The sequence below is a fragment of the Dermacentor andersoni genome, chromosome 3, assembly GCF_023375885.2.
Source record: "Dermacentor andersoni chromosome 3, qqDerAnde1_hic_scaffold, whole genome shotgun sequence".
NCBI lineage: Eukaryota > Metazoa > Arthropoda > Arachnida > Ixodida > Ixodidae > Dermacentor > Dermacentor andersoni.
Window position 1 is genome coordinate 19,438,516 of NC_092816.1, and position 25,969 is coordinate 19,464,484.

Sequence of the window (25,969 nt, forward strand, 5' to 3'; positions counted from 1 at the left end):
CCAGAATTGAAAGGACCGAGTCCTGACCTAGGGTGGCGATCCAGGAGTCCCGGGTGGTGCAGGCCTCCTCCGCCCATGCGCATGAGGAAAGCAGCCTCCTGGGCAGAGCCAGGTGCACCGCCCACCAGATGCGGTGGCGGCACCGAAGGCGGCACCTGTTGCTGTTGCTGCTGTTGCTGCTGTTGGTGTACAGCCGGGTGGTAGTGAGGAAGTGGGCGAGGTCCGGGAGGTGGCTGTGGAGGAGCCTGGGCTTGCTGTGGTGTGTGCTGCTGCCAGCAGGGCTTGTATGAAACCTCGAGAGGAGGCAGGGGTGCCAGCGCTGCGCTGGGAAGCTGAGCCAGTGGAGCGTACCGTTGTGAGCTGACAAAGGTTTGCACCTTGGGAGTCTTGTACACGTACGACCAGTCCTGGCAAGTGAGCAAAAAGGAAATGAGAATCGGAATCACTTTATTTTAACTTTACTTCATGAGTCTGTTGTTGGCACTGTGTCTATCTGCCTTTCTTGTCCTGTTTCCTGGGCTATTTTTGTTGTAATTTAGTTACATTTCAATTAATTCCACCTTGCCGAGTCCAACCAAATTGACTCAATTATCCACAGGGCTGAATTAAAGAAAGGTGCATAAAGAACATCCAGGATCACCTCAGTAAATTATTTGGCTGAATTTTCCTAATTCTAATGCACCCCTGATTTTAATGGCCACCCAACTTTTAAGAGGTCATACAAAACAAATGTGCACCGAAGTCTAATGTGCACTCGATTTTATAAAAAAAAAAAAAATGCAGCAGCATGGGACCAATCATGGCAATTGGAAATAATACCGTATTTACACAATTGTAAGTTGACCACTTTTTTTTTTAAATTTGGAAATCTGAAGTGGGGGGTCGACTTACAATTGAAACCAAAACATGGCATCGCCAATAAAGCGAGACCAACGGGAGCTACAACATAGTTACAATTTTATGTTTGCTCTATGGCCCTACCCGCAGCTTTTCGCTATCCCGCGTGTTTGTTGGCTTTTCGGAACGATTTTTCAACATTTTTGAGAGTTTTACAGTGCACACAACACTCATGAGGGGGTATCGATAGTTGATGGAAGTGCCGCTGTTCCATTCGTGGCGGCACCCTCAGAACGGGATGCAGAATCAAGCGTCTTTCCTTTCTTTAGATCACTATCACCATAGAATAAATGACCAACTTTACCCTCAGAATCACCCTCAGTATGGCGGCGCTTGTGGGGAGCATCGGTAGTTCATGGAAGAGCAGACACCGCTCGCAGGTTTCTCTTTGCCTGTTGCACTTAGCTTTCTCTATAGTTTGACGAAAGGCATTGGTTTGACGGGTTCTACTAGAGTGCCGGCTACGTGCTTGCATGGAATTCTGCTCATTACGTGCTACTTCTATGCTTCCTCAGTCGTCATGAGTGCTCCAGGCCTATTAATCATTCGGCACTCATTCACAGCAGCGTTCCAAGAGGGCTGCCATCCTTTACGCCAAAGAAACAAATCACTGTGCAGCGCGCCGCAAGCTCGATGTTTCTGAACGGGTGGTGCGAGAGTGGCGACTGCAGCAAAGCAAAATTTTCATCTGTGACGGCAAGTGAGGAATTTCCCACGTGCCGAAGTCTGGACGCTTTCCGGAGCTGTAGGCTAAGCTTGCGGCGTATGTCGCTGAAATGCACGATCGGTCCCTGCCAGTGAAGTGCGACATGGTCATGAAACAAGCCCTGATCTTCGCCTTTTAAGGACCTGCTCCGCCGTGAGTACAACGAGTAGCTGGTGGCAGAAGACCGCGAAATTACACCAACCGGACCTATCAAAAGAGCCTCCCTGACCGCTGCGTGTGGTTGGGTGCATTCGGCGTGGGCTACTATTCCACAAGATGTCGTGGTGCGGTCGTTTGCCAAATGTGAAATTTCGCGGGACGATGATGCGCTGTGGGACCGTAGCAACGATGACGATGGCAGCACTAGTGAAGATGAGTAGTCCAGTGACCGTGTCAGCTACTAATAAATTTTCGTTATCGAATGCGCCTTCAGGTACGCTCTCCTTTTTCCCCCTTGTCACGCGATACGGGGGGGGGGGGGGGGGTCGACTTACATTCAAGTCTACTTACAATCATGTAAATACGGTATGAATCTTGTAAGTTTACCTTCACACAATGAATATTTATTTACATTTATTGTTCACCGTATCTAATCTCACAACAGATAGCCCTCCCTCAGCCCGTCCTCAAAAGTTGCAGTGCAACGAACCTTAGCTCCATCAAAGCCAGGACTTGCACAGCTGCCATAGGGGTCCAATGTTCGATCTCCGGAGTCCCCCAGCAGCAAGTCTGTCCCGGTGCCAGGGCACGATGGGGATGGGGCAGCATTATGCTCCAGCGATGGTGGCGTGGGAAACATGCGTGTCAACTCTGCCGCTCCTGCATTGTAAAACCATATCCCACAAACAATGTCATCATCATGTTTTTTCAGACTCTTTCCCTCTCCTGTCCTGCCATCCTCTAGCTGCAACTAGAATGAAGTGCAACTTCAAAGCTCTTGAAGAAGACTTTGTCAATAAAGGCATTGAAGCAACATTTGCACAGCTGCAATTATTTTGCAACCTGCACACAAGGCAAAAGGTAAAGAATTAATAATAGAATCCAAATAATTTAAAGTGGTGTACTTCAAATTGGCAGGTAACTTGAACTCAGTCACCGTATCAAGCTTCTAAACACAGGAAAACCGACCTGGCAGACTTGCGTGCTCTTGCAGAGTCCAGCACGTCCCTGAACTCTATTGAGTACTCAGAAATACCTTGGGAAAGAAAACTTAAATAAAATTTAATTCTGGGGAAAGTGCCAGAACTACAATCCCAATTCGAACTTGTCTAAGTGGGAGGGATATTGCAACCTTGAAAAATATCTACAGAGGTTCCACAGCTACCCTAATTCTACACAAGAAAAGCAGGAGGATACTTATAAAGAAAGGGGTCAGACAGGGAGACACACAATCTCTCCAATGTTAGTCGCTGCATGCTTGGAAGTATTTAAGCTATTAACTCTTTGAGGGTCAATGACATAAATATACGACACCGCGAACAAGTCCAAAAATGGTTGATGCCGTATATTTATGGTACCGGCTGTACGTTTTAAAAGCGCACCAATTTTCTAACTTTTTCTTTTCTGTCATGTGCTGCCACTATATGGGAATACAGGGACTTTCTTTCGCGAGCCTCTCTCTCTCTCTCTTGGTTTTCGTTGCACGGTTTGTTTTAGCGCTAGTTCGCTCCCGCGCGTCTATATACTACAGCTCGCGCACTGGCGCGGGCGGGGGGCGGTTTGGGTTTTGTTCTCACGGGCGGTTTCGGCTTTTTGAGCTTGCAGAACTGATGGCTCTCTCGTTAGTAATCACTCAAAAGGCAACCGCTTGTTTCTTGCTCGTTTAGTGCTCACAGGGGTGCACATAGGAAGGATACCGCCGTGCATGCGTTTCCATTACTTTTTTTTTTTGAGACTCGCGAAAACTAATTGCCTCTGGTTGCCGATAAGATGAAGATTAGCGGAAGTTTGTCACATGTCTAGCTTTTTTGACGGGCACACAACCGCACAGTTTTCCTGAGCGCACGCACCTATGCAGTTCGATTATGCTATGGATGTACACGGTCGTCCACTTCCAATTTGAACACGGCTCTGGGTGGCCGGCGAGGCCGGCGCTCCGCGGAGCGCCGCTCGTGGCCGCCGGGGTAACTAACGCGCCGGTGCACTGGCAGCCATAGGCGTGGCCTCAGCCGCCAGCACACACTAGTGCCGGCCAGCTGTAGCAGACGACGTGGCTGAGGCCACGCTTGTGCCTGCCAGTGCGCCGGCGCGTTAGTTACCCCGGCGGCCACGAGCGGCGCTCCGCGGAGCGCCGGCCTCGCCGGCCGACCAGAGCCGTGTTCAAATTGGAAGTGGACGACCATGTACATATTAGTGTAAAAGCAGGAACATTTCAGTCTTGCGAAATATTCTTGGGTGCGCATTTTCAAAGCCTTGAACTATAACAATGCATCAAATTCTTTTATTCTGATAAGTTTATTTCCTTTCTTATTGTTGTTATTCGTGAACGAAGAGTGGATATATACCAAAGCAAAATATTTTTTTTCTCACTTTACGGTCACCCTACAGGGTTCATGCTGGTGCATATGACAAAAATTCAAGGGTTTTTAAGGACTTTCAAGGTCCTGTGTGTGGATTTTCAAGGACCACACACCGGGCCATAATTATACATACGTGTATAATTATGAAATACGTACTGTGTCTCGTGACAATTGCCCTTTCCCACAATTGTTAAGCTTCACCGCAATACACGTACGCTCCACCGCGTAACATCGCTGTGCTGAGGCGCAGCTGCCTTTCGGGAACCAGCATTATGCAATGCGTTACGCTTTCTAAGTTTTGAAGCCATACGCGAGGATTACAGATGCGGAGTTGGTGCGATTACTGACAGCAGCGAATTCTTTCAATGAAAAACACGGCACCGAACTGCAAGAACCTTAATAGCGAACGTCAAAGCAGCAAAGCCTAGTGTTGCCACGGTGGTAGCTACTGCTGCCATCGGATCGGCGTGGGAGAGCGCTGGATAATTCGAAGCGGCAAGATAATCAAAACGGTGGTGATGGCTTTGATTAATGCCTTTTGGGACCTGCGGTCACGGCAAAAGCTCCGGAAAATCGGACAGCGAAGGGTTCTTGCGTCTGAAATTGCGACATTCTTATACATAGACTCTATGGGATGCGTGGTGGAGCCTCAAGCCGTCCGCGCTATCGGGCATTTCACAAAAATCGAGCGTCCAGAAAATCGATTGCTGACTGTACACAGGCAACTCCTCCAGCCAACGAAATGGTGTCAAAGACAATTCGTAATGAGTCATCTCTTTTACTCGAGCCAGCAGTAGATCGCGGCTTTCGTTCCCTTTCAATAAAATGACAGCCAATTTTCCCTGATTGAAGCACAAATTCCCAGAGTTTTCCTCGAGTTTTACCAGACAATTCAAAATGCTTGAGAATTCCCATTTTTTTAAACAAAATCGCAGCGGGAATTCAGGAGGGTCGAAATTTTCTCGAATACAATCACTGGAAGTTTATTAAAAATAAAAATTTAGGAAATTCAAGGATTTTCAAGGACCTCCGAAAATTCCAGGACTTTCAAGGCCTTGAAAACGATCTTTTTAAATGCGAGGGTTTTCAAGGGTTTCGAGGACCCGCACGAACCCTGTCCTAGAAAAATTACGGTAAATTTTTTTCGAAATAAGTCCCTAAGAAGAATTGGAATTTGCAATAATAAAAAAATCGACCCTGGGCGGCCGCATATGGCGGGAAGGGGGGGGGGGGACCTTCAAAGGGTTAAACTGGGAAGGCTTAGGAGTAAGGATCGACGGCGAATATCTCGGCAACCTTTGATTTGCCAATGACATTGTTTTATTCAGCAACAATGCAGACGAGTTACAACAAATGATTGAGGACCTTAACAGAGGGTGTAAGAGCGGGATTGAAAATTAATATGCAGAAGACAAAGATAATGATGAATAGCCGGGCAAGGGAACAAGAGTTCAGGATAGCCAGTCTGCCTCTAGAGTCTGTGAAGGAGTATGTCTACCTAGGTCAACTAATCACAGGGAACCCTGATCATCAGAAGGAAATTCATAGAAGAATAAAAATGGGTTGGATTGCATACGGCAGTCATTGTCAGCTACTCACTGGAAGCTTACCATTATCACTGAAAAGGAAGGTGTACAATCAGTGCATTCTACTGGCGCTAACATATAGGGCAGAAACGTGAAGACTGACAAAGAAGCTTGAGAACAAGTTAAGGACCGCGCAAAGAGTGATGGAACAAAGATTGCTAGGCATAACGTTAAGAGACAGAAAGAGAGCGGTTTGGATCAGAGAGCAAACGGGTATAGACGATATTCTGATTGAAATTAAGGGGGGAGGTGGGTCCTAAAACTTTTTTTCTTATTTTTGGGTGAATCTTTAATAAACTCCACTGTCCGGAGTAATTTTTCGTGCTGATTTCAGATCTGTAATTAGATTTTTGATAGCTGTAGCAGTTCAAAAAATATTGAGGTCTGAAGTCAAATTAATTTCAAACTCGTTACGGGGCTTTGTGATGATTCCGTCATGCTAAACCAAAAACTAAATGCATGACACCATTGCTAAAGACCTAATGTAGGGGGTGATGCTATTTTTATTCATTTGGAAGCATTTTGCGGACAAGAAAACTTATCTTGCATTTATTATGAACATTTTTTTCTAATTAGCAGCGATTACTATACCTGAATATAATTTTCATGACGGTGCAAGAGTAATAAAAGTAGCATCACCCCCCAGATAATTTCAATACGAATAAAATGATACCACCCTTGTCATTTTTGGCCAAAAACAACCCAGAAAAAACACCCGTAAGGCGGAGTACAGTGTGCAAAAACATCGAACTGAAATACACGCATTTGAAGTTGCAAACAAATGTAGCTTTTGCTGAAGTGAATCTACAGCAATACAAATGGCACCGTTTTGAAGCTCTATGTTTTGTAAGAATGGCCATACTAAATGTGTACTGCACACTCTCAAAATAATAGCACACTGGCCACTGAACTAGCACAAGAAACTTTATTAGGCACCATGCTCTACCCAGGCACCAGCATGGTGCCTGGGTTTCAAACCGAAGGGTAGAACTCTGTGGGCATGAATATAGTTCCAGTGTTGTACATGCAGGCTGCCTGATTGATAGCAGTCTCCATTACAATCAGTAAGGCATTTTTTCATTTGGTATAATTGACCATGTTACTGAATGAAGGCGCTGAGTGTAAGTAGCCTTCCAAGTCATCTTCACCTGACAGTGGCTGTGGAACTTTGGATCAGAGAGCCAGTGATAGATATGCAGCTGCTAGGTGCTTTCCAGAATCTTACTTTTGTATGATGTCTCGATCACTTCTGCAGCCAGGTGTGTGCCAGCCCAAGGGGCCTAGTGAACAGAGCTCATGATGAGGTTCTCTTTATGAAGGGGTGGTGTGATAGATATTGTTAGGAGCTATCATGACAATATGATTATAGAGTGAACGCGCAATGTGCTTGGTTGCGAGTCCGAAGTGCCGATCTGCGAAATGCACAGCCGCAGATACAAGGTGCCGACGCGCGAAATGCCTAGTCACGGGCTCGAGGAGTCGACCCTCGATGCGCTTATTCGGCCAGTCCGAGGTGCCGACGCGCGAAATGCCTAGTCGCGGGCTCGAGGAGTCGACACTCGACGCGCTCATTCGCGCAGTCCTACGTGCCGACGCGCGAAATTCCTAGCCGCGGGCTCGAGGAGTCGACACTCGATGCGCTTATTCGCGCAGTCGGAGGCGTCGATGCACAAAATGATTACGTGGCGGTCCTAGAAGTCCGCGCGCGATGTGCATGATCGCCGAGTCGGAGACTCCCTATGCGCGAAATGTTTAGCCGCGTTTCCGAGGATTGCGTGCGCGATATGAATTTGTCACGAATTCGAAACACCGAGTGCTGAAAGGCTTAGCCGCATGTCCGAGGATTCCGCGCGTGAATCTTGGTCGCGAAGTCCGCGTCGCCGATGCCCGGAATGCTTAGCCGCGAGTCTGAAACGTCCACAAGCGTAGGGATCAGCCACGCTACTGCGATGTCCGCGTACCGCCCGTTTTGACACGTCGAGATTACGGCGAGTGGAGACATCAAACTCGCGAGGTGCAAAGAGCCGAGCAGACGACGCGAGCGCCGGACCAATGTCGAACCGCGCTGGAGTCACGTGGCAGGCGCGGCCAATCGCAGACTCCGGCACGACCTTCAATCATTTGCTTTTTGTGCGCTTGTTTCTGTATGGAGGATATCGCTGAAGCGGCAAATTTGAAGACGGAGAAATGCGCTTTCCAACGAGACCAAGATGGCGGCGCTCGGTCGCGCCGTTTCGGAGATATTGTGGCGTGAAAAATGCTGTTCTTTCTTGATTTCCGCGAGATTTTTCGCCACCTTGGCTGATAAAACGAATCTTTTAGAGCACTTCTAAGTGGTTTACAGTGATGGTATTTGGGTATCAGATAGAAAAAGGGTTATAGAAACTGAAAATGTGATTTTCAAAAAATCGACTTTTTGGCCATTTTTCGCCATTCTAAGACCCGCGTCCCCCCTTAAGGGGGGATGAGGGGATCGGAACTAACTTTTTCATTTTTTATCTTAGAGTGATGAAATTTGGCATACAGGTTCGAAATAGCATCAAACAGACAGCTGCAACGTTTCACAATCATATCTTCAGTAGTTTTTATTTTATCATTATTTATATATTGCTCACATGTTGCTTGCTCGTGGAAAGCCTAGCGTGACAGCAAAATGGGTTATGGGTCTGTAAATGTTTTTAATAGTTACTAAGAAGTATAGTCTAAGTCAAGATTCTCTTAATTTCTTTTTAAATTTCTCTGCTCTTCTTCTAAACGATATAGTATGCACCTTCTCTTTATGTTTAGAATGTATCATGCTCCAATTATTGTGTAATAAAAAAATGGTGAGCCTAAATGGTAAATCTGAGACTGTCTTGACATAAGGCACACTTCAATAATTGCAGCAAAACAAACAGGATTAAAATCCGTGCTCCCATTGCCGTGCTATGCTTTCCACGAGCGAGGTGATAAGCTCAAAACAAACTTTTGAGAAAACAAGCCTCAAAGTTCCATACTGGCACACACTGTCTAGAATGCTCCTGCATTGTAGAATTTGGTGTCCTTGGCAGCAGGTGACTTCTTAGCCCTCTGTCCTTTCAGGAGATGGACTTTGTGTGCCTTCTTCATTCGCTGGGAGTCTTTCTCGACAGCCCGCTGAAGAGAGAGGGCACCAGGGCGCAGGCCCAATGTTGTGCACAGGTCTGAATAAGCTTTCAGACTGCCCGAGTTGTACTTTGAAATTGCCTCGTGCACTGCTGTTTCCACAGCAAACAGTGAGGCATGCTGGTCTTTTGATACTAGTGACCATATCACTGAATGGAGACTCTCAGCCGCGTTTTGAGTTTTGCCTCCTCTGCACCGGGCCAGCAACTGAGGGTCTGAGAGGCGCTGGTACACAGGCAGGAGTGCTTCAGCAACTTTAGCTGAAAGCTTGTACTTGTGAGCTGGTGCTGGCTGCCCTTCTGCCTCAGCTGACCGGTGGTTGCACCAGCTAAGGGGGCCAGGGGGACACAGCTCATGATGGGGCTCATCATCTGTTGATGTGATGTGGTAGTACGTTGCCATTACTGCCCTTTGCATTTCCTCGACTTCCGAGTGGTTCCGCAGAGCAAGGCCATAGTAGTTTGTCAGTTTTTTGATGAGCTGCTGTGTCAGGCCCCCCTTTCCACCTAGTGGCTCTCCTTTCTTTGCCTTGGCCACCAAAGAGCGAAGTGCAGCCCCCATTCGTTTTTTAACATGATTTATGCAGTCCTCTTTAGATAGCTGCACAAAACCATAAACTTCTTCATCACATAGAGTGCGAAACATGCGGCTGTCCCCGTCACAAACTATGTTTGTGTAACGTAGATCATTTCTGCTCAAGGAGCGCCTGAAGAGCTGTAGTGCAGCCTCAACCTCCATTCTTCCAGAATTCACATCAGTGTTTTTCTGGCACTGGTGTTGCTGCTTCCATTCAGCATAGTTGGGGTCACTTTCTGCTGGCTGTCGGCTGCACCCAAGGCAGAAGTTGGACAGAACTATGCAGTCCAACACAAGCCCTGTATGGAAATCAATTATACAGCCTACGCCGGTATGGGAGCTGTGGCCGCGTGTCAACCATGTGCCATCATACACTACTGTAATGTTCTTTGAAAATGTTGTCTCCATTTCAGTGTACACCTTTTTCACTGCCTCTACAGCATCTGTGAAGATGTTGTGTGCAGCTGCCGCTGCGGCAGGCTTGAAAGTCTTTTTGAGGTGCCCATCATATGTTTTGTGGTGTAACCCACGATGCGAGACATTCATGGTGGCCCAGAAGTCATTAAGAGCAGTTGGTCCTTTCCCAATGCTCTTTATTGCTTGCATAGCTCTGATGTTGACCTCGAAAGCTCTAGAGCCGCTCTTCCTTTGTGAGGACCACTCAGACTGTAGGGTACTACCACAGGAAATGCATGAAAGTACCATCTTCACAGCTAGTCCCAGTTCAGTCTCGCGGTGCACTGCTAGGCCGGGCTGCTGACAAGTTGGGCAAAGCGGGGAACCAATCAGCGAGTTCAAAGCAGCAACTTGAACAAGCATAAACTCCTCTTCTGGAGGTGCGGGAATGGCATTTTCCTGTGAGCCAGTCAGCCCGAACTTGCGCTCCGTTGCTGAAACCGCGCGAAGCGATTCGCGAACTCTCGACGCTTGCAGTTCTGCAGTTTCCGCGGACACAAATCGTGTTTCCAGGTGAGCTTGAATAGTGCGACGTTCACTGGGCGAACAGTCAACACTGCGATGAGCGGCAAGGTCGGCCGCCGGCGCATCCGCGGCAGCGAGCGTGCGCCCGCGTTGCAGCTCCGTCGAAGTGCCGGAACTCGTCGATGGCATGGGACTGCCTTCACTGGCGGTTGTTGGCTGCGGAGACATCTCGGCGTTGAACGACACACCGCGGAAGCGCGTCTCCGATGCTCTGCAGTCGGGCGGCGATGACCGCTGCAAGCTCACTCCGTAATCTGTGCTGGACGAACTTGCGACGGGACGCTCGCGTACGGCGAGACTCACTGGCATGTCGATCGTCACCGGTGAAGTAACACTGCGCCCGCGCTTCGACGGCAAAAGATCATGGTTCGTCTCACTATCGCTGGCTGGTGCTCGACTCGGCGCAAGATCCCGCAGCACGTTGGGCGAGAGATCGCACAGCACGTTGGGCGCGTACTCCGCCGATTCTGAACGGACGCTCGGCTCGGCCGAACCACCTGCTGACAATCGCCGCTTCTTCCTTGCTGTGACGGGCTTGCGTTTCCGCTTCCCGTAGGCATGCTTCGTCCGGTACTTCTTTTCGAACGTGCGCGGATCCATTGCACGTGGCCGACGTCCTCGAAACACAAGAGAAGGAAAGTCCAGAAAGGCTTCCCAGCAGCGGACAAAAGCAGACGCTCCTTGCGCTCCTTGCCTCGGCCGCCATTATGGCGCGGCGTCGACCAATGAGGAGGCGCCTTACAACGAGCCGCGGCGCAGAGCCAATCGGGGCGCGGCAGCCATTGGCTGCTCCGTGCTGCCACTCTCCTGTTTTTCTTTTTTTGTGCGCTTGCTGGCTGGCAGGGAAGGAAGGGAAGGGCTGGGACAAAGAGTCAAAGAGTCGGGCTTTCCAACGATACCAAAATGGCGGCGCTCCGTGGCGGGAAAGCCGAGCAGTCGCGCGTTGAACTTCGCGGCTTTTTCGCGATTTCGGGCGGATTTGTGGACGCCGGCACCGACAAATATATTTATTTTAAGTGCTTAGAGTTTGTTTTTCGGTGAAATATTTCAGTACAAGATAGAAATGATGCTGTAGATTCTGAAAAGCGTACTTTTCAAAAATCGATTTTTTTCGCGAAAATCGCGATCTGATCCCCGCTTCCCCCCTTAAGAGATAAAAAAAATGGAGCTGGGCAGGTCACGTAATGCGCCGGTTAAATAACCATAGGACCATTAGGGTTACAGAATGGGTTCCAAGAGAAGGGAAATGCAGTCAAGGACGGCAGAAGACTAGGTGGAGCGATGAAATTAGGAAATTCGCGGGCACTAGTTGGAATCGGTTGGTGCAGGACAGGTGTAATTGGAGATTGCAGGGAGAGGCCTTCGTCCTTGCAGTGGACATAAGATAGGCTGCTGCTGATGATGAAGTAGATGCTTTTTCTTATGTAAACCCTCCTTCCTATTGCCTTCAGCTTACTTCGAGGAGCACATTCACAAAGCAAACAACTCAGTTACTTAGGCAATTCCGAAGATTCCGAGGAAGTTTCTTTATTTTCTGTTTTGCAAGTGAATATGCATTTTGTTCTTAAATCTAAGAATCCCCAAATTTTGGAATATGAATTCGTAGTGCTGAGGTGCTAACATGACACGGAAATTGAATAACTTGTTATTCTGAAGGTTTGGTATTCTGAAATTACTAGTACTTAAAATTTTCAGCCTGAAACTATAAACAGTTAGCAATCTGCTTGGGAGCATAGTGGACACGACTTAAATTTAGTTTGATGAATGCAAAAGTGCCACAAGGGCCTGAATTCCCATATGCATTCCCATTTCCTGTTTTCATTTGGGACAAGGCTGCTACTACTAGCACGCATTCGCACAGTATGTTTCGAAGAAAAGGGGATATGATCAAATTCCAAATTATTTAAGGGGGGACACGGCTCTTGGCGGCGAAAAAATTGCGAAAAAATCGATTTTTTGAAAACGAAATTTTTGACATCTACAGCTAATATTCCTTTAATTCACGAAGTTTCGAATCTCGGGGAAGAGTATTTCGTCCGCAATATCAATTTATAACATCACTGTGAGCTGAATTCCGCGCAAAAACAGCCCTTTTTATCGCGGCGCGTAGCTCTTTTTCTACGCGCGCGATCGCAGCCATCTTGGTCTCGTTGGAAAGAGGAGCCTTCCTTCTTTAATTTCCCGCCAAAAGCGACTCCGTCGGTACGCCAGTGACGTTGAAATCCAGGGAGAAAAAAAGCCCGAACGCGCGATCCGATTCGTTGACTAGCGCACGTGACCAAAAACGCGCGCTGTGGTTGGCTGCGCGAGGTTCCCATCGTCTGCTCCACTCCGCAGGCGACGCGACTGCGCGTCTCGTAGGTTTGTTGGCACCATGCCCAACGATGTCCGATGCACCGGGAAAGTTCGCCACGAGGCACAAGTTCGGCAAAAAGAAGAAGCGATCAGCTTATAACTTTCAAAAGCGCTCCATTCCTTCTGAAAGCATCGAGAGTAGCTCGCCGCCAACCGCAAGTGATGCCGAAGTAGGCCTAGCCAGCTCACAAATGAAATCGTTACGGACAGCGGCCGCGTTCGGCGTGACACTGCAATGTTGCAGCGTGCGGATTTGTTGCAGAGGGAGATGAATGCTCAAAAAAAACTTCGAGTTCTTGCGTCAACGCCAGCAACAAAGCGGGTGTTGGATTTGCTCACTCGCGCCGACGGCGTTGCAGCCGCGCCAGTCGACGCCGAGGCAGGCTTCGCTTTCCTCAGTAGGACTCCGTGAACGGACTGATGTCGTTAAGTGCAAGGTGTGCGGCGGCAGCGTCGCAGTAGGCAAAAGCGAACGGTAATCTGGCCTCGCCATAAAGATCGTTATCACGTGCGCGTGTCGCGGCGATATCGCGTCGGCATGGAGCTCGACCCTCGTGAACAACCTTGCCGCGCGCGCGATGCAAGTCACCGGGAATCGGCGAACGGCGCTAAACGATGTTTTTGCCGCATTTGGGTGGCCGTGGTCAGAGCGACTACATTCCTGGTGGCTTTTAGCCACTTTCACTGCAAAGTAATGCAAAATTATTTCTGCACTTTTGATTAAAAGTGAATGTATTCCTTTTTTCTCGTTTTCTCAAAACACCGACTTTTCACTTGTACACAATGTAGGGTCAGATTTTGGAATTTATGCTTTAAAAATTTTCAATTCTGCTTTAGATCAGACAGTAGGGTAGCCACAATAACAGTAAAGATTGAATTGCTATAAAATTACTAATATTTGATATATCAAAATAGTATTCCTACCATTATGTTCCTTATGTTTTCTAGTACCCAGGCATGTGCCAATACGAATTTCGTAGCGCATTTACCCCCCCTATTGTTTCTGCAAATTATGAACAATGAATTTAATTTATCTTCAGAACTAAATGGCCTAATGGAAAAATAATTACGTATTTGAAATCAGCACAAACGTCTTAAGAATGGAAGGTTTTATGAATATTGATGGAAAACATCATGAACATTATTTGAATTAGTGTCCCCCTTAAAGAAGCGAAAGTTTCATTCTTGCCTGGTTGGACCCCTGTATCATCCTTGATCAATTTAGTATTCAAGCATTTGCCGTAATCACTATGAACATGTCCTGAAATGTTTTTCTAGTTTTCTCAAAACGACATTTTTGATGGTAGTGTAGTTTTGGAGTGACGATATCTCTGGTTCTACTCATCTTATTGCAATAATTCTTTTTTCATCAGAAAGGTGGACAAATTGGGAGTGCAGTAGGCCTAAAATGTGAACAAATATTATTACAGAAATTTTAAAAAGTAATAATTTCTCCAGGGTTTCACTAATGCCTTCTGCTTACAAAAGTTTGACATGCTGTAACTTCGGCATAAATCAGTTTAGAACATTCATTCTTGTAGCACTGCAACCTCTGATCATTCAACATCATTTTGATGTGCCAGTCTCCTTCATTAACAGCCAGCATTGTAGAGAGAACTTGCCTCCAAATTAGTCCATACAAAAAAACATGAATTGCTTATATTTTGAAAAGTACTTGTTGCATGGGAAAACCAATTGAATATTTGAAATCAGCATGTCAAAATACATAAGTGATGGAAGTTTTATCAAATTGTGGCCACAAATAAAAAATAAAAATTTAAGTGGGGTGTCCCCCCTTAAATAAACTTTCATTGCATTTTGAGTCTAAAATAAATTACGGGGTTTTATGTGCCAAAACCACAATCTGTTTAAGAGGCATGCCGTAGTGGGGGACTATGGAAGTTTGGACCAGCTGGGGTTCTTTAACGTGCCATTTTGAGTGTATATTTGTTGTGTTCCAGCACATTTAGCTGAAGCTCATGACTTTTTCATCGTAAAATTTATTAGAGGTAAATACTGAAGGCAAATATATTTACATATTACATGGAATGCTCCTGTCTTTTCACGACTGCTTTCTTTGTGGTCAATGCTGACATGACAACAAGAAACAATAGTGGGCTGCAGTAACTCACCAAGAATGCCGGCTGTTGTGCTGTTTTTAGACTTTGTGATGGCTTCATCTGTGGCACCTGGAGGCCTTGTGGAACTAGGTGTAGATGGAGCCTGAAACTGACAATAAATATACATGTAACGCTGCACGTTGCCATCTCTGTGTGCTGGAAATAAATTGTTGATATGCAAATCACAAGACAGGCAAGCTTACTGGGACTCAGGTGAAAAAAAATCTGGGAAAATAACTTGTGTTATATCTGGGACTCGAATAAAGTATTTGCTCCAACACAAAGCTTATAGCTATATTTGTGGCATGTCACATGAGATGGTAGGTGGAAGTGACCTACACATAACATGGGAGGCTGATGCAAGTTTCAACACGAGTCCATCACGTGACTTCTTCTGGCACGGCTAGATGATTGCACAGGTATTGCATACTTCATGTGGTTGACATTGACGCATTCAAGTCAAATGCAAAGCGTGCCATGCAGCTTGGCCATTTTGGTTGCACATTAACTTATTCCCCCCCCCCCCCCCCCTTCACAGTCCCTAAACTGACCGAATGAGGGCCTTGAAGTACCGTATTTACTCGCATAATGATCTCACTTTTTTGTCAGAAAAAATTTACGCAAATTCAGGGGTGCAATCATTACGCGGGTTAAATTTCGCGCGCAAATAAAATTTTTTTTTTCGTCCCCCGTTTGCTGCAGGATGCGGGTGCGGGACACCAAAACAAAAATGGCGGCCGGCAGAGCAAGCCGAACGCGCCGAACGCGCCGAACGCGATTTTTTTTTTTTTTCTTCTCGTGAGTACATTACATGCATTGAAACAGTTTTTTCCGTATCAGTAATGAATAATATCAATAATATCGGTAAGTTTGCGGCAATAACGTAGCCATGTCCGCTTTGAGGGGGCAGAAACAGATGGGCGCGCTTAGCTGCCAGTGACAGAAACACATGGCGGGCATGCTGCGGAAACTGCGGCATCTGTCTTCACTACTATCCCAATACCGCACGTTTGCGCTAAGGGTGGGTGAATATCTTAGCTGTGTTACAAGCGTTGGCGTATGAATAAGGTACACTTTTAACGTATCAGTGTAAACGTGGCTACTATGGTTGCCGCTTGCGATTTGTTGCTTGCCCACGAGTGCAGATGAGAAGAATCGAAAGGCGCCTTTTTTGTTGTTGACCACAACCACTATAAAGCCTACACATAATAAAGGAAAGTTTGGTTGTACCTCTTTTTGTCATGGAAGTGCGGAAAGTGATGAAAGTAATGAAATGAGGTATGTACTTAAGAGTGTTTGGTGAGTGCAGACCGCTTGGTTCGTCTTGAATAGCCGTTCGCGTAGCATTCAACAGATGGTAAGCGTGATCATTATTAGCTAGACTTGGCACACGACATATCGCTGTGGCAAGTTTAGGGTGCGATCATTACGCGGGAAACAAAAAAAATCGAATTTTGACGACAAAATTCAGGGGTGCGATCATTACGCGAGTGCGATCATTATGCGAGTAAATATGGTAGGTTGATTCTGCATGTAGGTAGAGCTGCTCAATTTCCGCTCATTAAGTTTTATGGGAATACCAACATTAATGCTACTGGCTATAATAAAAGGGATCCCACGGGCACTAAAGATTAAGGAGGCAGGGCACATATGTTTAACATTTGAATTTCGCAACAGACATTCAAACAGGTAGCACAAACAATGGAAAACATAAACTAGGGCTAGTCTCGCTTACGGGGTCGTCGCTGCTCTCATCGGAGGAGGAGGTGTCAAAGATGTTCTCCAGGTCGCACTCGGTCACCTTGAGGTCTTCGACTCTGGTGAAGCCGGGGTGCCGAGGTGTGGGAGGGGAGCCACCTGGGGCTAAGTCCCCCTGAGATCCGGGAGTGGTGGGCTCTCCAATGACGCCAGCAAGAGGGACGCCTGCCACACCCGACGAGTCTACAGACGAAAGTGCTGGCTCCGTGCCCACTATCTCCATAGGTACACTATCCTTTTCTTCTTCCTGTGTCCACACAAAACACAGACAACAAAGGCTTCGTAAAACGGGTATAATATTTACCAAAGTGTTGCGGCAGGTTCTATATCAATCCAGTGCTTCAGGTAACACTGTTTGCACGGGATAAGAGAAAGGGTTACAGGTGTGAAAAGGGCAGCACGCTCTGTCATGGGCACATACAAAGGCATTGAAGCAGGAAGGCAAGTACTTTGGACTATCATCCTTTTTTTGTTGCACACTGTCTCACGACTTGTCTCGTGAAATCCTCCTCTTCTCAGGTGACAGGTGATATCAAGTGACAGCCATTTTCCTGGAGTCAACAGGGTGTGCAACTGAACTGTGAGGCCGAATTAAAGGGGGATATGGCTTTTGCATAGTGAAATATGGCTGAAGAAAATCAATCTTTTGAAAATCACGCTTTCAGTTTCTATAACCATTTTTTTACCTTATCCCGAAATATGATCACTGAAAACCACATAGAAGTGTTCTAAAGAATTTGTTGCGTCAGCCAACGTGCCAAAAAATTTCGTGGAACTCACAAAAGAACAGTGTTTTTTAAGCCACCATCTCTCCAGAACGCCGTAACCGAGCGCCGCCTTCTTGGTCTTGTCAAAAAGCAAATTTCTCTGTCTTCCAATTTGTCACTTCAGCCATCTTTTCCATACAGAAGCAAGCACACAAAAAGCAAATGACTGAAGGTCATTCCGAGTCCCCAACAGGCCGTGCCCACCATGCAACTCTAGCACGGTTTTGCCATTGATCCGGCGCTCGCTTCACACGGACGTCATCTGCTCTTTGCACCTCGCGAGCTCTCAATGTCTTGACCACTGTGATCTAGACGAGTGCCAAAACAGGCATAACGCAGACATTGCAGAAGCGCAACCAACCTCTCCATTAATGGATGTCCCAGACCTGCAGCTAAGCATTCCGAGCATTCGTGACACACTGCGCGCAGGATCCTCAGACACACAGATAAGCCTTCTGAGCATTGGTTTTTTGGACTTCACTTCCAAGTTTACTTCCAATGACGTCAGATTTAGCTATGCTCATAATATTCAACAAACATTCTACTGCATTCCGTAAGCTTTCCAAGCCCTCACAAAGTTCAAAACAGAAAAAAATTTACACAATACAATCTTTTCAAAATATTATAGCTGCTGCAAAAATTAGGCCGCAACAGCACAGGGTAAACCTCTACTTAAGTGATGGCTTACAAGGCATGCATGTTTCAGCAGCTTTGCTGCCCATGTAACAGTGCCTCTTTTCATGTGCAGCTAGAGCTCCTCTGCCGTTGTCTAGGAAAAAGAATTCAATATGTTGCTGAAAGCCTTTGTTTAGTCACCTGGTCATCGCTACAAAAATGCAGCATTGAATGCGAGAGACATTATGTGAGTGATGCCAGGGGTAAGACTCTCTGCTCCACTAGAGGCACTATGCAAATAGAATTCTGAGACGCGCTGCAATTTTGCGGGACACATGCTCTTCACAGAGCAGCAGGAGATGGATGGCTTGCGGAAAAAAAATAAGGCAAGCAAAGCACTTCAGACTAAAGGCGAAACCCTACAGATGCCATGCATTTGATAGGACATCAATAACTACAGCTCTGGTGCCTTTTAAGAACATACTTAAAATCTAATGTACAACTTTGAAGGCCATTTTCTGAACACCATGTTTTTCTTTCCTCCTGCTCAGCTTGTTCCGCTGATTTCTTTGGGACCGGTAGGTCTACCGTATTTACTCGAATCTAGGCCAGCCCTGATTCTAAGCCAACCCCCGAATATCCGAAAAAAAAAAAAAAAAAAAAAAAAAAAAAAAATTGAAACAACAACAACGTACCTCAAATCTAGACAACAAAAAAGTTGCAAAATGAAAACAGCATATATTTAATATGAACATGCCGAGCTGCCTCTATCATTGCTGCTAACCTCGTCGCTGTAGCCCAGATCACATGCATGCGCAGACAGTGCAGCACGGCTTGCATGCATCGAAACGCACTGCGATCTCGGTGAAGTGCTTCTCTCCGTTATCACGCACTTACCTTCATTGTCGCTGTCCTAGCCTAATTGCGGCACACGCAAAAAGTGTCCCCTGTTGCCCTTTCCAATGATTAACGTTTTTCTTATCGATGCTTAAGTCCTGCCCGGCTTGAACGTTTCACGATACCTCTGCAGCTAGCACAACTTTCCATTTGAAAGCGGCACTATAATGGCATCGCCTGTTTGGTGCCATTACGATAACACCACGCCTATGGGCCACGCTGCACGCATACTTCAATTGGCTACTAGCGTAGCGAGCAGGAGCTGCGTTGCCGACTTTTCTAGATGCCACTAGCTATGCACCATATTTATCATTTTCAATTACGAACTGGCGCATTCTTTAAAATCCTCGAATCTAAGCAGACCCTAGAGTTTGGTATATGATTATTTGGAAAAAAGAAAAGCGATCAGCCTAGATTCTATAAATACGGTATTTCAAGCCTGTGCTTTTTACTATGCTCTTTGAAGTGCAGTTCAGGGTGTGACGACTTTGCTTTTGCAGTATGGCTTTTTCTGAATTAATGATTCAAATAGTTCTTCACAGTCTAGATGCCTGTTGTACCTGTATATATATATATCAGTTCTGACCTTATAAAAAGTGAGAACTTATGAAAATCATATAAATATAGATCTAAAGATGTGATGCCCTCAGCCATTCATTCACTTTGGAATGCGAAGTGCTTTGAACGAGCCTTTTATCACATTTTTTAAGTTGTTCAGACTTGGGACAAGCCAGAGAGGGGAAAAAAATTCGTAAATATAAACGTTGTTTAGATCTAACTTTCAAATTTCTATGATAATATAAAAGAAACATTTCTGCCAATTTTCATCAAAATTCATGAAAAAATAAGAAAGGTGATTTGGAAAGCCACGTCCCTCTCAAAAGAGACGCTCCTTGAAACTACTCTTTATTACTTGTAGTAGAGGTTTCAAAATTCAGCCAATCATAGAGAGTTTTCTATGCAAATTTCAAATATCTCATTATTTTTTGTGTAGATGTTAATAGTTTTTAGTTATGTGACGCACAATGGCAAAATATAGTCATCTTTGTGGGCACCTTTTTATGCACTAAATTTTCACAAAAAGCATTGTGCTATACCTTGTTTAGCGTGTTGCTGATCCCAAAGTGCTGTTGTCTAGCCAAACAGCGTATACAATTACTTGAAGTATGCAAAAAGATTAGAGCATTTCAACTAATTCTTTTTTTCCGATGCCCTGAAATATAATAACCTTATACTTTCGCAACTACTGCTGCGAGATATTGTAATTTCAAGTAGGTATCAACACTGTACATATCTTCAAGAGTATGTATGCCTAATTTCATTAGTGTAAGACAATTAACCCTTTCGCTGTCACGGACGTACCGGTACGTCATCGCTCTCCCCCCCCCCCACAGTGTCCCTGACGTACCGGTACATTCTCTATCGTGCGTTCAAAATTTCGCGCCTGAGCGCAAAGCTGGCGCTCCTAAACTGGCCACGCCATCTGTTGACTCTTTCTACAAGTTCGTATTTTCGTCCCGACCTGTGTTAGTACATGTATTGAAGAGAACGATGCGACTGCCACTCCCCCCTTTCTCTTCGCTGAGTGGCGCGGTGGCTCCGCGTTCGCTGGATCATGCGTCGCGCGCGTGTAGTTATGAGTTCAAGGGTTGTTCTGCCATCTCCGCTGGTTTGAAGGTTTTTATTTTTCTTCTGTTGGTATGTTTGCTACGGCGCGTCAAGTTCAGGCGCACGCGCCGTTGCCTCTCCGAAAAGAGTGACTCGATTGCTGCTTTCGCTCTCTCGCCGCACCGTCGCTTCCTACTTGCAGCAGTAAACGTAAAGCCCTTCGAACTTTGTTTTAGCCTTTTTCCATCTCCCTCTGTCTTCTTGATCACACAACGTCCCATTTCTCTCCGTTGTGCTGGCGACTGAAAGCGCATCCTTCCTGCGCGCGGTTACTTTCGGATAGCTGAGGCGCGCGGGACCTTCGTTTGCTCATTGGAGCGGTGGCTCTTCCGATTCAGAATACGAGCCGAGCTCGGATTTGGACTCGGACAGCGTCTCATGCGAGGAAGAGATGAGTTCCCCATCGTCAGATTCGGATGTTGAACGGATGTTAGTCAGGCTGATGATGATGATGTTTACTAACAACAGCTGCAGAACACTGAAATGTGTATATTGCATTGACTATGTTATTTGTATACCAATCATAATCAAAAATAAATTGCTATGTTCATTCCCTGTTATGCTCGTTCCCTGAAACCAAACCGACACTGGGGGTGCGTCACGGCCAGAAAGGTCCGACAGCGAAAGGGTTAATTATAAATGTAGAAGGTTACTTTCATGCGATTTTGAAAAAAGTTAGTTGAAATGTTCAAAATTTTTTTTCATAGTTGCAGTAATTTAGATGCTGTTTGAACAGACATCGGTACTTTGGAGCCTACAAAGCGCTAAATAAGCTGTAGCACAAAGCTTTTTGGAAAATTAATTACACAATAAATTGCCCACAAAGTCGAAATATTTTGCCACTGTGTAGGACATAACACAAGGACTATAGTGCCTACCTAGAAACTAATGACATATTTGAAATTTACTTGTAATGCTCTGTAAGTGGGTGGATATTCAAATTTCTAGTACAAATATTTGAAGAATGTTTTTACAGAAGCGTCTCGCCTTAAGGGGGGAGGAGGGGATCAGAATTAACTTTTTTGTTTCTTGACAGAAAGGGCTGAAATTTGGCACACACACTGCACATTGCAATAAAGAGACAATTCTAAAATTTCATTAGGATATCTTAATTAGTTTTTGTTTTATAAGAATTTATAAGTTCCTTGCTTGTGGAATGCCTGGCACAGTCACGAAACATGATAGGGAGCTGGAAATACTTTGCATGTTTGCCCAGATGTCTAATCTACATCAAGACAGTGTACGATTTTTTTTTTATTGCGCTAATAATTTTTTGCTCAACATAACATGCACATGACTGTGCTTCACTGCATGGAGCCATGTAGCAATTGTGAAATAACTAATAATGGAAAGATAAAGAAACATTTCAAGACTGTCTTTAAGTACAGCACAGCTTGTGGATCACAGCAAAACAAACTGGACCAAGATCAGTCAAGCCATTGTTGTGCTACGCTTTCCACGAGCGAGGTGATTGACAAAAAAAATGCAATTGAGAAAACTGGCTGCAAAGTTTGTAAAGCTTTAAAAGCACTGCAAATTTATTAAAAAGCACCAGGGCTGTAATATTTTGAATCATTGCTGTCAGGCATCTTCTTACACCTTTGCCTCTTTATTTGGTGGGCTTTGGATGCCTTCTTCAGGCGTTCTTTATCCTTTTCTTGCGCCGTTTGGAGTAGTGCATGACCACCATTTTCACTGCCAGGCCGAGCCTGGTATCGCAGTGTACACCCACAGAACGCTGTTGGCATCTTGGGCACAGAGCTTTAGCGATCAAAGAGTTCATCGCGGAAACAGGCATAATAATGAACTCGCAGTCACAAGGGGCCTAAATTTGTTCTTGGCATTGCTGCTTCCGCTCAGTCGCTGACACTGCGCGAAAGGAGTCGCGAACGCTGCATGCCTGCGCTTCTGCAGTCACCGCTGACACAAAACGCGGCTCGAGGTGCGTCTGAATCGTGCGACGATTCGTCTGGTGAGCCTTGAGTCACCATACAGTATGTAGCTCATCGACGGTTGAAGCTTACTCGCAGGCTGCGTGTCCCTGTCGCATGATGCATCGGAAACGCACACCATCTCTGCCGGCGATGGAGACCTTCGACTCGCGTCGCCTCCAACAACGCGATCTCGGTTGCTGACTCACGCGGCCGTACGCACAGGTGCGAGAGCCTCCATTGGCACGTCTTCCGGTGGCTTAGTTATCAGTATCGATGTCACAGGGCGATTGTCGGCTTCGCTGCTGGAATAGCACGGTGCAAGATAACGCGGCACGTTATCCGCGTGTTCAGTCGGGTTCTCCGCTTCTCCCGCTGGCCGCCGTCTTTTTCTCGCTGTAGGAGGCTTGCGCTTCCGTTTTCCGAAGGCATGCTTCATTTAAAAGTTCTTTTCGAACGAGCGACGATCCATCACTGACCTGGGAGCTTTCATAAATCCGAATTCTGCGAGTGTCAAGCGAAGAACGACGCCGGCGTGGTTTTCAAAGCAGACAACTGCCGTCCGCTGTGGTTGCCAGCTTGCCCGCTGCTGCAGCAGCAACCAATGGCGAGACGCCTTTCAGTACGGCAACCAATCGGAGGCCCGCTTTCATCACAGGGCCCGTGTGACCGCCTTTAGCAGACCCGCGCTTCTTTTGTGTTTGTGCGTTTGTTACAAGATGGCAACGACCGAAGAATTCAGAAACGGAATGGCGAAACTTCGAGCGTTCGAACGATACCAAGATGGCGGCGTTCGGTGGCGGGAAAGACGAGTTAGGACTGCGGTGATTTTACGCGATTTAAAGCTGTTTTCTCGCCCTATGCACTGATAAATTAATTTTTTTCTGGCACTTTTAGTGCGTTTTCAGTCAAACCATATTGATACATTGTAGATTAGGCATTGCAGATACCGAAACGCGTCGTTGCCAAAAATTGATCTTTTTTGCGATTTTCGCGATCTGATCCCCGCGTCCCCCCTTAAATTAAAATCTAGTACAGTCGAAACCCACGACAACGAAATACTTTAGTATCCCCGGCGAATGTCTATATGATCTACAAAATTTGTTGCTGGGATAATTGGTTCATGCTGATAAATGAATAATTGATATGGCTTAGATTGGCTTGATGGACAGAGCGCTTGCGCAATCCTGGTCTGCTGTGTATCTTAAGTAGGCGAAATCTTCATAATAAAATTTAGCTGCGAGTTGGTGCTTGTCCTGTGCGTCAGTGTCTCCCGTGTCCCGTCTTGAAACAGCACTTCACCATGCGCGCATGACACCATGCTCGTTAATTTCGTTAGTGTGCCAATATTCACAAACTTATACGGCCGATAAAACTACTATCCTTGCTTCGTATAGCTGTCCACTAATTTCCTATAGCAATCAATGCTTCGCCTTTTGAGCAAAACTGCAACTTTTTTTTACAATGACGAGTCTAAACCGAGACGTCCCGATGGAAAGGTTGTTGGAGACTGCCCCACATCCAATTCTGTACAACAAGATGGACCCTGAATACAAGGACGCGAAGGCTACACCCAGTACATCATTCTCTTTGTTTTTTGCATGCGGCGATGCTGCAACAGAAGGGAGCACACCAACATGATTATGATTATGGCAATGACTTCCGTCATCTTCATGAGACATGATGCGTTAATTACGCACGACAAAGAACGTAAACACAGCGCCAGTCTGTCAGCAGACAAAGGAAAAATCATGCGAGCATGCAGAGTGGGGCAGTGGCGGAGGCCCAATCCGGCCTCGACAATTCAACCGTGGCAGCCTTAGGTGGCAGTAAAGGTGTTTAGGTGGCAGAGGTAATTAGCGCCATCCATCAAGCTGGCGGGAAAGCAAATCCGCTTCCCTCCCACCCCTCCTCGCAATTACACTCCCCTCGCTCTGACTCTCCACTCCCTTGTAACTCCCTCACCTTCGATGGTTTCTGCGCACCCCCGCCTCTGCGCTGACCCGGCGCCAGCTTAGCTCGGTGCTGGCAGTTTTGTGGTCCTCGCTCACTGTGTGCTTGTGCGCCACAATATTTCACTACTCGCATCATTTGTGCATCGTGCTATAGTCCATGAGTCCTTCAAGAACAAGTCCTCCTTTTAATTCTAAAAAATTTTCGGGTCCCTTCGAGTTTGAATTATCAAGATTCGACTGTAGTTTTATTGGCCGTATAAAATTGCAAACATTCGTGACTAACTTAACAAGCAAGGTACCATGTCATGCATGCACAGGTAAATATGAATACATTGTGGTCCCACAAAAACTGTCAAAATGCTAGAGTGAGGAAACGCAGTGGTGGCAGCGAGCGAATCGACCTTCATGTTGTCTCTCACTTCAACGTTGAAGCTACATTTACGAAGCTACAAGCTCTTGGTGCATGCACTTTCTCCACATCGCAGATTGCTTTGAAGATGAGGCCTGGCGGGCGCATACACTTTGTCTACAGCACAGATCATTTTCAAGATGCGGTGCCTGTGCGAATGCGCCATAAGCAGAAGCAGCCGAAGTAGAACGAGCTCAGATACAGTCGCCGACTAATTTTCCGGACCTTGCAGGAAACGAAAAAATAGTCCGAAAAATCAAACAGTCTGGAAAATTTGGTTCACCCTTAAAAAAAAAAAAGAAAAAAAAAAATGTTAGGCTTAGAGTGGCTTTAAAAAAAAAAAGTCTCTTGCGCAAGAGTGATGTCTCCATATACAGTCCGACAGGAGTGTCGCCGCATTTGCAACCTCCATTGCAGGAGATTGCCATGGAAATCATAGAAATGAGCCACATTTCTTTGCCCCACTTGGCTCTTGCAAAGTGGCGCAATCACACGAGGTGGTGCCAATCACACAAATGTGAAGCTGCACAAACACACACAAAGATGCGACATCTCCAAGACACACCTGCTCTGTAGACACACCACATGCAAAAAAGCAACCGAAATTCACCAAAAAAGAAAGAAAGTAAGTGGATGTTGTATTAAGTGATTATACGATGGTGCTTACCAGGAAGGGGGGGAAGAGAAAAAGAAGAAGAAGAAGAGGAAGAGAAAAGCTGCCATCCCCTGGAGAGCTTTGTCAGCCAAGGAAGAGTGGGCATGGCCTCCAAGACAGGAGGATACCATGCGCCCCCTAATCTTGGAGGGTATGAGTGGGCCACTGAAAGCCAAGCCTGGCTAAGCCAGCAGAAAATCCAACATGGCGACGCCCGAGGTAGGGTAGCGTGGCTCGAAATGAGCAATTTAGTGCAGAAAATCTAACTCTGGAGCCTAAATTCATCCCAAAAATTGGTCGCAAAAATGCATAAGCTCTATGGGAGCCCCGACAGTGCATTTATGAAGTCCGGAATATCTATCAAGTCCGAATTTTGGAGTCCGAAAATTTTGTCGGCAACTGTATAATAAAGTAAATCTAAAATGTTTCT

At 46.1% G+C, this 25,969-nt stretch overlaps 1 protein-coding gene across 4 annotated transcripts in view; it reads right to left on the reverse strand.

Moving 5' to 3' along the window:
- LOC126519683 (mediator of RNA polymerase II transcription subunit 13-like) overlaps positions 1 to 25,969 on the reverse strand; it is a 176,105-nt gene that overhangs the window by 63,022 nt on the left and 87,114 nt on the right. For 3 of the 4 annotated variants that reach the window (XM_050169063.3, XM_050169049.3, XM_050169044.3), the window contains 4 exons: positions 16,620 to 16,889; positions 14,897 to 14,993; positions 2,253 to 2,422; positions 28 to 407 (listed from right to left, as the gene is read on the reverse strand). In XM_050169063.3, coding sequence (XP_050025020.1) covers positions 28 to 407; positions 2,253 to 2,422; positions 14,897 to 14,993; positions 16,620 to 16,889 — 917 coding nt within the window. The remainder of the gene's footprint in view (positions 1 to 27; positions 408 to 2,252; positions 2,423 to 14,896; positions 14,994 to 16,619; positions 16,890 to 25,969) is intronic. The other variant, XM_050169055.3, reaches the window with a different exon arrangement.